The sequence below is a fragment of the Typopeltis vanoorti genome, chromosome 4 (genome assembly GCF_054136105.1).
Source record: "Typopeltis vanoorti isolate ZY-2024b chromosome 4, IOZ_Tvanoo_1.0, whole genome shotgun sequence".
Classification (NCBI taxonomy): Eukaryota; Metazoa; Arthropoda; class Arachnida; order Uropygi; family Thelyphonidae; genus Typopeltis; species Typopeltis vanoorti.
The window spans coordinates 26019923-26032776 of record NC_143552.1 but is presented as its reverse complement, the minus strand read 5'-3'; the positions used below and the strand labels follow the sequence as shown (position 1 = coordinate 26032776).

General features: G+C 35.5%; 1 protein-coding gene across 5 annotated transcripts in view; it reads right to left on the bottom strand.

The window, feature by feature from the left end:
• The window catches only part of Srrm234 (Serine-arginine repetitive matrix 2/3/4), a 615875-nt gene that overhangs the window by 196942 nt on the left and 406079 nt on the right, over positions 1–12854 (bottom strand). For all 5 annotated transcript variants that reach the window (XM_090391694.1, XM_090391696.1, XM_090391697.1 and 2 more), the window contains one exon: positions 8043–8374. In XM_090391694.1, coding sequence (XP_090247820.1) covers positions 8043–8374 — 332 coding nt within the window. The remainder of the gene's footprint in view (positions 1–8042; positions 8375–12854) is intronic.

Genomic DNA, 12854 nt, shown 5'->3' with positions numbered 1-12854 from the left:
GCATTAGCAAAACAAATTGATGGCTTTCAGCAATTTGAATGAATTTATGATTGAGAGGGGAGATAAAACAGAAGTGGTCAAAAGTTACGATTTACTTGGGCCCAGAATAAGAAATGGTGACCAATGTGAAAATGACATTAAAAATAAATAATAACAATATAAAAAAAGCTATGTTAAACTTGACAAAAATGATGAAAGATAAAGATGTAACAATCCAATGGATCATAATAAGAAGGTTTTAGAGAATATAAAGGCAGAATGCTCCTTGGAAACAATAATTTCTAAATCAAAGTTAATGTTTGTTCGTATCATGCTAGCAGATGAATCATTGGGAAAGGCTTATATCTTCAAACCATGTCCTTCATTTTTTTTTACCTCTTGATCCCTTTCCCATAATTTTTCATTCTAAACCTGTTAGTATCCTCTATCCTGCCAATCTCATCTTTCTCTGGATCATTTCCTGTAATAAAGATCTCTGTGTTCTCATTCTCTATAAGACATTTGTATTTGTTGCATAATCTGTACATAAAATTTTCAGAGCTCTCCTACAGCACCACAACAGAACATTTTTATATAGAACATATGCATACATTGATGTTCATAAATTTCCGTATAGAATGTAATGTGGGGAGTGGATCCCCCGCTCATGTATGCATTCATATCTGCACCATTAGTAGACGACTCCCTCATCGCTGAATGATTTAACTCCTAATTTTAAAATAAAAAGGAAACACCAGAAACTAAACTTGAAAGTACATGTATATTTCATTTTCTAAATTAACTGATTAAACTGATTAAGAGAATGAGTTTTCAGATGCCTTTATAACCATAAATTAAAGAGGCTGAGAAATTATATTCTTGGATTCATCCTTTATCCAAGTGTAAGCAGACAAAGTTTGCATTCAAGTAATTTCACAACTGGGCTACTTGTATATAGATGCTAATGACTTCCCATCAACCACCACCTTAGTATCCCATAATGCAAAGCAGATAACTTTACAGTAGAGGCCCTTCTCATAATGCATTATGAGAAGGGCCACTACTCAGACAGGTTTTGACCTTTACTGAGGTATGTTAAAGTGTAGGGATACCTCTCCAAAAACTCTCAGTGACCCTAAAGATCACTACTAAACTCATTATGTCTGACCTGAATTATTCTGGGACAGGAAACTCAGTGGTGGTTCCACCCAGTGAGAGACAAAAACTTACATTAGTTCAACCTCGGCATCACTTCTGGATCTGGCTCCAACTGATGAGACCTCAATAAAGTCTGGGTAGTAATCCTTCCCATAATGCATAGCGTTATGCTTGTCCATAAGGATATGGCCAACCTGGTTGGCTGCTCTCCAGTCAAGAGACTGCAGGTTTGAATAATGCCATGGCATGGATGTTTGTGATTGTCCTACAAATTCTCTGTGGAAAGAGAATCTGTAACTATCATTTACCGTATTTACTCAAATATAACTTGCCCTCGTGTATAACTCGAACCCCTGATTTTACTTTTATGAAAAAAGTAATTAAAAAGTTTTGCATATACCTTGCACATGAAAAAAATTTAGACACAGTTGCATTGGGATGATAGAAACTCGCTCCCCGAAGTAAACAGCACACCCTCCTCAACTGCCAGTATACTGCAGATGCAAGAAAAACAAGTAGTTTTATTGTATCACTGAATAAGCTACAGAGACAATTGCAGTCTGTGTAATATATTTCTCAACAAATAGTGCAATTAGAAACAACTGGGATAAAAATGACACTAACTAATGAATCACGTCTCCTCCCACAGAAACTATGCTGTATAGACTCGAGCAAAACCATATGTTGCACCTGCAAACAGAGTATCTAACTAAAAACTATTGTCCAATTTTTCAATTATATGAAATAAATGTTTGTTTGATTGCATTTGAAATTTTCAATGGCATTAACACAGATCACAAAGTCTAAATTCAAATAAAATTCTACTGACAATCAGCTCGACACGAAGGTGGCACGCAAACAAGCAGCAATAAAATTCAGCTGAAGGGTTGAAACTTTGTGTGAGTTGAGCCCGCCCGCGCAACATGGAAGCGGTAAACAAGCGGTAATGAGAAGTTCTGTCGGAACAATAAACAGGCAAAACACCACCCACGTCGTGAACATGTTTAAAACTAAGAAATATATAGTGAATGTTGTTATGGCAGTTTCAGATAATATCTGAAACTGCCATATATTATCAGATATTATCGGTTGAAGAGAATTAGTATTTCAACTCAACAATTGTTGACTTCCCCATTGTCGTTAGGTTGTGCGATCTTTTGTTAATACCACACCAATCATATGCACGTCTTCTTAGCTGCTCTATCTCTACTGGCTTACCACTGCTGTCTGTTTTGCACTCTGCTTTCACTTCTCATTTGTATTCGTGAAGGACTGTTCATTACTTTTCTTAAGTCTTGTAATTTTTACTGGTAATTTTTGCTCGAAATAATGAGAAAGAAGATGATGCTATTTGGGAAGATGACTTCGACAATGCACACAAGGAAACCACTCTCGAGACTGGAAGTAGCAATAGTAAATGGGAGATTCTTGGTAAGTCATATCCACTTTCAGTTTTTTCCTGAAAACTTTAGTTTCACAAAAATCCTGTGAGGTACGGGAGTGACCATATACAGCGTCTACCGATGTCAAATGCAAAAAATATAAATTAATTTTAAAAAATAAGGATAGCCCAGTCGTGAAGTTACTTCATGCACAAACTTAGTCTGATTACACTTGAATAAAAGATGAAACCAACAATATAATTTCTTGGCCTCTTTAATTTATAGTATAACCAAATGAAAGAACTTTCAATATCTATCTCTAATCCAGAGTATTTTAATAATAAGGTTTGACTGCTTATATATGGAAATATGACTTCTACGTTACTTCAACCTTGGTATCACTTCTGGGTCTGATACCACTGATGATACATCAATAAAGGTATCATCAGTGGGAGTAGCTACTTTTTATGGGTTGGGCTACTACCCATGGTCTAGGTAGTAGCCCTACCCATAATGCACAGCATTATACTTGTCCGTAAGGATATGTACATTACATTATGGGACACGTGGCAACACTGCCCAGGGGAATTCCCTTTAGTGTATGTATGCGCTTCTGCTTTGGGCAGGAGCAATTTGACACAGTTTATATGGCATGTTAGTTGCAACTTTTTGGTAGAATTTTATTTGTAAAATTGGCATTTGTGAACTGTCTTAACCTCCGTACCGACCTAGGTGGATGAAATAGTGAAACCAAATTGCACTTCTTATCCATGTTATTCAGTGGGTGCTACAGAATCGTATCCAGATTTAGCTGGACGTCTATAGACGTCATGGCCAGTTGGGGGGTTAAAGATATCAAAAATCTCAAACACAATACAAACTGATTTCAAGTTTTATACACACACACACACATATATCTTTATTTGCTTTAAATTGTTTGCTTTCTGCACCATGACTGCATTATAAACAGGTGTTACCATGTATTTAATGAAACTGAAAATCTGAAACAGGATGTAAGGACAAATGTGTATTTAATTAGATACTGTGTTTGTTGCCACAATAAAAGTTTTTTTGTTTGCATGTAGCATAAATAATATGGGAGAAACATGTTTTTCATTATAAAGGGTCATCCCAGTTGTTTCTAATTACACCAATTGTTGCTAAATATAGACTGTACATAGATTGTAAGTGAAGTTTGATATAGAGATGAACTAAACAGTGGTGGTAGCCTGCTTTGACAGATGCTGGTGGTTTTGGCTTGTTGAAGGCAAAGATGATGTTTCTAGTGGGAACCAGATATCCATTCCTATGTATCATTATTCTTCTTATGAATGTCAATCTTTGGTCCTTGAGTTTGGAGCGTATCTCTTCATCAGGAACATCAAGGAAGTCCCATGCAAATATTATTTCTTTAGAAAGGTTTAAAGTTTTTTTTTGTGTGCGTGTGTGTGTGTGTGTGTGTGTGTGTGTGTGTGTTGGGGGGGGGGATTTGATGATGAATTAGTATTCCCCCGATAGATGCTGCGTTCAGGAGATATCCTTATTGAAGCAGTTACTTCCTGAATGTAGTTTCTTTACATTTTTTTTGAGTTCTGCCAACCCTTCTGGATGAAAAAGGGTGACATTTTTTCAACTGGACATTCAACTGTTATGGATATGATTAAGAACAGCGGTGTATTAGTTACAGCCTTAGATGGTTTTTGTTTCTTACTTTGCTTTTCTGTTGATGATTCTATGGTTTATGTACATGGCTATTGGTTGTTGAAGGCCTCTGATAAACAAGAAGATGAAGAAATGTTATTCTTAGGAGGAGTTGGATTCAGTGCCAGAGTTCTCCACTCACCAGAAAGCAATGACTGCACTCAAGAGTGGGATGCCAAGGCTACCCAAGACCCTATACGAGCACCACAACAAGCCTTGGCCCCATCATCAGACCATGAGAAAGGAGACTTACTGCAACATTCTTGGCCATTACAGGCAATCCCACTACCCAACTGAATCTGGCCAGACCATCCAGGACCTCTCATCCTGGATGGCCTCTGCTGAAGCAGAGGCCAAAGTAGTGCAAGACTATCAGGATTCCCTTTCTGACTCAGATTGCAATAAATGGCAAAAACAGCAGCAAAGCTTTAGATCCAAGTGATGGGGTGGTCTGGAATACAGGATAGTAAGAAAGATACAGGGGAAGTAGAGCTAAGAATATGAGAAGCATAGACAAAGAATAAGAACAAAAAAAAAAAAAAAAAGGGCCAGTAGAATCATAGAGAGGTCCCCTCCACCCAGAACAGGTGCCTCACATGGTGGGGCTCCAAGAGGTAGATGGGATTTCGGATAGAACGATAATCACTTGTTCCAAAGTTCCAAGTGCATGTTTTAAGTTGCAAAAACTACACAGTTGTTAATTATAAAAACTACACAGTACATTTCTGCTATGATAAGTAGGTAGCTGTGGCACTGTGTAAGGCATTAGTGGCACAGCTACCTTCTTATCATAGCAGAAATGCACTATGTAGCTTTTCTAGCAGATCACATGTGGATTACTGTTTTCCTACAGTGATGTAGAAACAATGGAGAGAGTTCAGAGATGGGTGACTAATGCAATATCAGGAGTCTGGAATGTTGAAAGGTTGAGGAAATATAAATTACAGCAGTTAGTGGATAGACAGACAAGATAAGATATATGACAAAAATGTTTAAGTTGGTGAGGGGATTTTACAAGATTTACTATAAAAGGGATTATACACAGAGCAGAGAGGCCATTCCTGCAAGTGTTATGAAGAGAGAAGCGAGGAGTAGCCCCCCCCCACCCCACACACATGGTGAGTGAACAGAATGCATTTTTAGAATGTGAATGAACTTAAAGTTCACTACGACAGATATGTTGCTCACTGGATGATACCTCTCACAATGAGTCCATTGACTCCATGGAGGATTTTTATAACAATAATAATAGTAAACAGAACTGTACATATCTTGAAAAGGGACAGTAGTAAAGTGAAGAAAGAAATAATCTTCTCAAGCAATTCCTCCAAGATGGTTACTCTCCTCCACACCACACCCCACAAAAAAGTGTTCTTAAAAATTGCACTGTTGTAAAATTACACAGTTGTTAATGATAAAAGCTACATAGTGCATTTCTGCTATGATAAAGAGGTAGCTGTACCACAGCTACCTCCTTATCAAATCATATAAGAAACCTGCACATTCTGTCAGAGATGTTAGATATAAATGCTATCCCTCTATCATACACCAATGAGGCATCTAGACTTACAGCTTATAAATAAAAAATGCAGACATCAGAACATTCTTCAAACTAATACAGACATTAAAGATTTTCACAGTCTACCAAAGAAGTGTTCCTTTCCAAAAATATCCTAGTGTCTATAACATCTACTGCTGTAGCAAAGATTACTTAGGCCAGACAAGAAGTATTGACTTCTTGTCTGGCCTAAGTAATCAACACTACAAGCAAATGGATTGTCATCAGCTTTGTATGTTTTTTCTAGTTAAACGTCCCCAGTCAGATATTACACAGCAAAATACAGATGTAATCGTCTCTATTCATATCAAAAATATACAAGTGCAAGCCCGTTATCTTACTTAGTTGAAGATGTTATCAGAAATATTTAATGCTTCTGAACATTGCAAGAGTGAACTGTTAATGCTTTATATTCAGTATTGAATATTATGTATATGGTTGTACAAAAAACAAAGTATTATTTTTATAATGATAATGGAAAATTTAGCATTCATAAATCTGTTTGCCAAAAATCATGCAATTTATTTAGGAGACAGCAGTTTGGATATCTCTCTCTCTCTAACTAATTCAATTTGATCTCTATCACACACAGATGGTTTGCTATACTTCATATATTTATCACAGATACTTCCACAGGCATGTTTAGCTAATTGACTGATATCAAATGTATATTCCTTCACTTTCCTCAAAAATAAAATCACAGGCTGCACTAGTCATCACGATCCATACAGAAACTGACTTTAAATTACTGGATCAGCTTTTCTTTCTCTTATCACTACGATTAATTAAGACGAATGTCTGTATGATCCTTCTAATGGTTTTGTAACCTTTAAATCATATATAATCTGAATTCAACTTCATAATTCAGTTCGTATGGTCATGGCCTGGACAGGTTTATATCTTTGAAAAGATTTGGGTTTGAAACCTGTCCAGGCCATGAAAAACCTTTATTAGAACCTTTCAACTAAAGTGCTATGGAGGTAGCAAGATCCTCCCCCACTCCCAGAAACTAAGTTTTTCATCCTAAAAAATAGGCAAACTGGCCAGAAGAACACATGTAATTTACAGATAAAGAGAACAATGCAAACAGGATTAATGCTCTATCATAAGCAGTAAGTTGGTTTCTAGGATGGTAAGTAACTTGGTTGTGACAGGTTAGTTTTCAGAATAAGATAATTCTAAATTAAGTTTAACCAAATTCCCCTTCCTTCAGAAAAATCACATGGAAACTTTCTCCAGTGATTCTGTGAAATATCTATCCTACAGACATTACAGCTTTTGCATCTGGGATTGCCAGAAAAACTATAGGGTTGACATTTCACAGAATAATTGGAGGAAAAAAGCATCATACCTAAAACTTTCTATGATTTTTCTGAAAGAGGAGGAATTTGATTATATCTGATTTAAAGTGGTTATACTGTGAAAACAACTTTGCTGATTCCATCATAAAGAAGTTGAAAGAAACTTAACAAGAAAAGTTTTCAACGACTTGCATGAAAAACAGACTTTTTTTTTAAGACACTGCATTTTTTGCAGTGTCTTAAAAAAAACCTGACTCATTAAACAAGAGAAATGTTTAAGCAAAAAAGAAGAAAAATGATCTTATACATGTTTTTATGAGCATTACGATAAGATTATAGGTAATCTAAAAATCACCAGTAGTGATCAACTTTTCCAAAGGCTTTGGACAATGACTTTAGAGAAATATCTTAGAAATATCTTAAAAATATCATAATGAAAGGAAATGCAATAATTATTGAATAAAGCATTCATACGCAATTTACTGCTGTTTTGCTGTTATTAACAGCATTTGCACTTTATGTGGATTACTGTAACACAAACAAAAAAGTTATTCAATACATAAGTTGAAAACTTTCTGAAAAACAATCAATTAAATAAGTCTTCAAAGTTGAGTTATATGCTCTATATCATCATGTTATTCTAACACTGTTTTTTATTTAATATGAATTTTTAAAGTACATTTTATATTCAAGAGCATGGTACAATCCACTCTTGGTATAGCAAATACCAATATAACAAACTCACTCAGACTTAACAGAAAGTCCCAAACGAATTTTTATAGACACAATGCTAGTCCAAAGAAATGTTAAAGCAAACAATTCCTGAGGTCTCTGGGAGCTTGCTATAGTGAAAGTCAAATGCATAATGAAAAATTTTAAATAATATTAAGATGCTAATTGATTCCTCTGCTTCAACTTATAAACAGACATGTAGAACACAAAGAGGAATGTGTTCTATCTTACCTTCTGCATAATAAATTCTCAGATTCTGTTACAAGTGATGCTGAATTTGATTGTTTCTTCTTTTGTTTATGGTCATATTCTTTATCTTCACATAAATATTCATTATCTTTTCTTCTTTTTTTACCTTGAATGTAGGTAGATCTGGATAGCTCTATGCTTGGTGAACGTGAATCTCTTTTGCCCTTTTCTGCATGGTCATTTTTTAATTTCATCTTTATTTCTTTACCTAGCTCTGTTTCCTTATATGGTTTGCCTTTTAATAATTCAGTATCAGTTGTGGAAGACGAAGATGAACGGGATGGATTATCCTTCTTCTTTTTCTTCTTAGTTTTCTAAGAAATAAAAAGATTTATAAAAAAAAGTTAGAAAATATTTATAATTTTCCCTCCCCCATATATTTTTTTCTGGTACTAATTTTTTTTTTTTATGTTGAGCCCATAAACGAGAGGTTGGTTAATCAACCTATAATACATTAGTAGTGTGTGTGGGGGTAGTGGATTGGGAAAGGAGAAAGTTGTTTACATTTGATTTAATAGTTTGTATACTGCATTCCTTTGGAAACACATAAGGGGGAAGACTGTTCCACAGTACAGCAGCAGGGTTGAAGGAGGAGGAAAAGAAACTTATTCTGTGGTTTCAAGGTGTACTATGAAGGGATGTCAGACAGACTCTACATGTGGTCTAACAGACTTAGTATTGGGTGGGAGAATTATTGATGCTATTTCAGATGAAAATTTGCCAAGGAAATATTCACAGAATATACATATTGCAGAAATGGATTATTAATCAATCTAATTTCCCCCCTCAGTACCTGAGTAAAGCATTTTGAAGGAGCTCGTAGGCACCCCATTCCAAATGTGAGAGCAGCATTCAATAGCTGGGCATATTTGTGATTTGTATAAGGTTAACAGCTGCTCAGAGGTGAAGTAACGTCTTGAGTGAAAGAGAAATCCTAGTTTTTTAGAAGCTGACGACACAGGACACAGTGGTTTGATATGTTTATGCCAGGAGAGGCTTGGTGTCAAGGTAATTCCAAGAAGAGAAATCTCATCTTGTGTGGAAATTTGAGTGTTGTCGAAGATAATACTGGGAGAAAATGTTTTTTTATTTTATGAGAAATAAGGCAGAAATGGGTTTTGCTAGCACTGAAATTGACGAGGTTATCTGAACCCCACTTGAAGATGGCTCAGAGATCAGAATTGAGGGCAGTGGTGGTTGATGTTCTGTAGGTTGTTTAGAGTAAGGTTTATCAAATGAAAGAGAGGAAGTGCAATGTGCTGTCATCTGCAAAAGAGTGTATTGGATTGGAAGTCGTGCAATCTTCTTGGCCAAAGCAAGTAACTTGCAGCAAAGGGAATAATGAATTTGGTTGAGGAAACGATAAGAGAATAAATACATGAGTATGTTCTAAGTGAAACTGCAGTTTTGTATACTCAATGTAACTAAAACCATGACTATTCTTTATAGAAACATATTTTGTCTTTCCTTCGGTGTACGAAAAAGAAAGCCCATATAACTTACTGCTTTCACTGTTAGGAAAGAAGGAAGTGTTGCTTTCTGGATAGTGTAGGCTTAGTTTACTGTTAAAATGGAACTAGTTTGTATTCTGTGTATTATTATATGTAATACAGTTTAGGCACCTACGAGGATAGTTCCATAGGTTTCCGGCCTGACTAACTTATAGAGGTGATAAGAAGAAAACAACTATTGTATCACTTTTCAACATAATTTCCCTTTACTTCAACACACTTTTCACATATTTTAATTAATATTTCTATGCCCTTGAAACAATAGTCTGTACTTTTGTCTGCAAAATGACCTAAAACTGAAGCTTTCACTTCATTGTTATCTGCAAAATTTCTTCCTTGAAGGTTTTTCTTCAGTTTTGAGAAGAGGTAGTAGTCACTGGGTGCTAAATCTGGACTGTAGGATGGGTGTTCAATCTCTCAGAAGCCAAAGTCCTTCACCGCAGCCTTTGCAACAATAGTCATATGGACTGGAGCATTGTCATGAAGCTGGCAAGCACCATGACTCAGCATTCTCTTCTCGTTTATGGAGCTGTGCAGTTTGTGCAGGAGTAATGCATAATATTCTGCAATCACAGTGGTATTCCATTCCTTGAAGTCAATCAAGGGAATTCCCCAGCAATCCCAAAATATTGTTATCTTCTTGGTGGACTGAGTGACTCTGGCTTTTCTTGGCAGTGCTTCACCCGGTTTGCACCACTCCATGGATTCCCTCTTGGAAAGAGGATCACAATAAAGGAGCATAAAATTATTTGCGCTAATTAAAATTAACAGTATCAGTTCGCTCCATCAGTTTTCTTCATTTTTAATTAGTCACAAACAAAAATCCTCATCCACAGACACACACATGCATGCACACGCGCACACACGTACAAAACCGTGCGGCCATCCCACTCACTAGAGTCCTGCAGGGGCTTGAAAAAGTTTTATTTATCTCTAAAGTGGCATTTCCAGAATATCAAGTCTTCACCAACCTATTCTGTGCTATCTAGCTCAGGTCTAGAGATGGATAGCACATGATACTGTTGGGCTTGTGTTCAGACAATTCATCACAGAGACTCTTCATCATGGGAATATTAATCGTGTGGAAAATGAATTGCACAAAAATAAATGACGGGAAAATTGGAAATCCTATTGTCATGTCATTCCCATATATGAAAAAAAAAAGAGAATATTTTATGTATTATTTCGATTATAGTTAGCATTCTGAAATTTTTTATTCCGTATAAAGTTATTAATATTTTTTCTTACTTAGATACCACAGACTCTGTAGATGGAATATTAATTTTTACAAAACTGGAATAGTGTGGTTAGGGAGCAAAGGCACCATATTTAACAATATTTAGGGATAATAGGGATAGTTATTTCCAACTAATATTAATGGTTAAGTATTTACATATTCCTATTATTTCTATTAATTATTTCTAACTATTTATAGTAGAACAGTTAGGGAGGAAGGGAACAATATTTAAGAATATTTATTCTTCTAACCGTTCATTATTTTTCTGTTCTGTGCATTTAGACATCCATCCAGGTGTGATATATTTTTTTTTTATCTGAACTAATTCAGAAGGTGAGATGTTTCAGTTATTGAATACACGTGTATTTTGAAAATGACCCCACTTCTCCTGTATAGGAAAGACATCTTGTATGCTACTATTGTTTGCAGAGCTAATTTAAGATCCTAGATGCACTTCTTAATAATTATATTAAAGAATATGATAATAAAATTACATAAATCCTATCATCGTTATGTAAATCAGCATAAGCTAAATTACCATTTGCAGCTACATTATCTTTACTTATTCCTCAAATACTAGTCTTTTACGACAATAAGAAATTTTAAATTTCATATTTAGTCCTCTTTACTAAAAATAATATATATATATATATATATATAGATGCATGCTCCCAAAGTGAAATATGTAATTACATTCTTCTCATGTAAACCATTCAAAAATAAACTAAAATCAGAAATATCATGTCGTTAACAACCGACTAGATAGCATACCCTCTCCCACCAATGGACTGTGGATCCTAAACTTGAAATGGCCATGAATGTTTGTAAACGCTTTTAGGTGAGAGATAAATTTCACCGTCTGATGTGAGACACAGCACTGCTTATTGGAGGCCTGAAGTGGCTCGAGTGGTTCCATGTTTGGTTTCTAGAGCAGGTTTCCGGACTAGATTAAAATGAATAAAAATTACAACGAAAAGTAAATAAAATAATGAAAGTGCTAAAAATAAAAAAATTCCCTAAACAGCCAATTGTTGTACAGCTGCAGGACTGGTGTACTATAACTATACAACAGTTCTAGTACATGTCGGTAGTAGCCATAAAAAAATCTATCACATCGTCTAGTATATCTAAAAATTCTAATAACCAGAAAGGATTATTATATATAATAATATTTCGTTTACCGATCAAGTGTTGATCGATTTTATTAACTGAACCAACTAGTTTCGCCACACTTATCTGTTGGCATCTTCAGGGCACTTACATATAGGTTTAAACAATCTCACAATTATGCATAACTGCAAAACTGACTAGAATAATTACAAATAAAATAGTATCGAACGTGAGTGAAACATGTATCACGTGTACAAGATCAGCTAGCTGTTGCTGAGGAACTTTCTGTAGTTTGTATTAAAGTTCATTTCTTCCATTTTTAAGGTTCTGATTAGGGTTTTCCATATCTGGGAGTATTAGGCCTTGGTTTCTGTTAAGGTTGACAGTAGAACGGGTGACTGTGGCTGCTGCTTCTTTGAAAATTCTTGAATGGTAATCTTCCTCTATGTAAGGGGAACAGCCTTTGTCCCACTCGATGACATGGTTAGTTGTAGAGAAATGAGACGATAGGCCAGAAATGTCCTGTCTGTTGTTTTTGACATAGCCAATGTGCTCCTTTTGCCTGATTAAGGAGAAAAACAACTTCCGTTTTTAGACATCTTAATCAAAAAACAAATTGATGGCAGTATAAATCTATCAGTGTACAGAAAAACTGACCAATACAGGTCGCTACCTACATTTCAACTCCTCTCACCACATCTCACATAAACTCAGCATTGTACATATGTTAAAGAAAAGAGCGATTCGCATCACAACGGACAACAAGATCCTTCAAGATGAGTTAAAATTTATTTCCAACAATCTGTACTTGAACGGCTATCCAAGAAGACTAGTCAATAAAGTCCTTTTCTCTGAACCACCACAAAGAGAACAAGAAGATATTCAATATATAAAAATGATTGCAATTCCGTTTGTAAGTGGCATCTCCAACAAGCT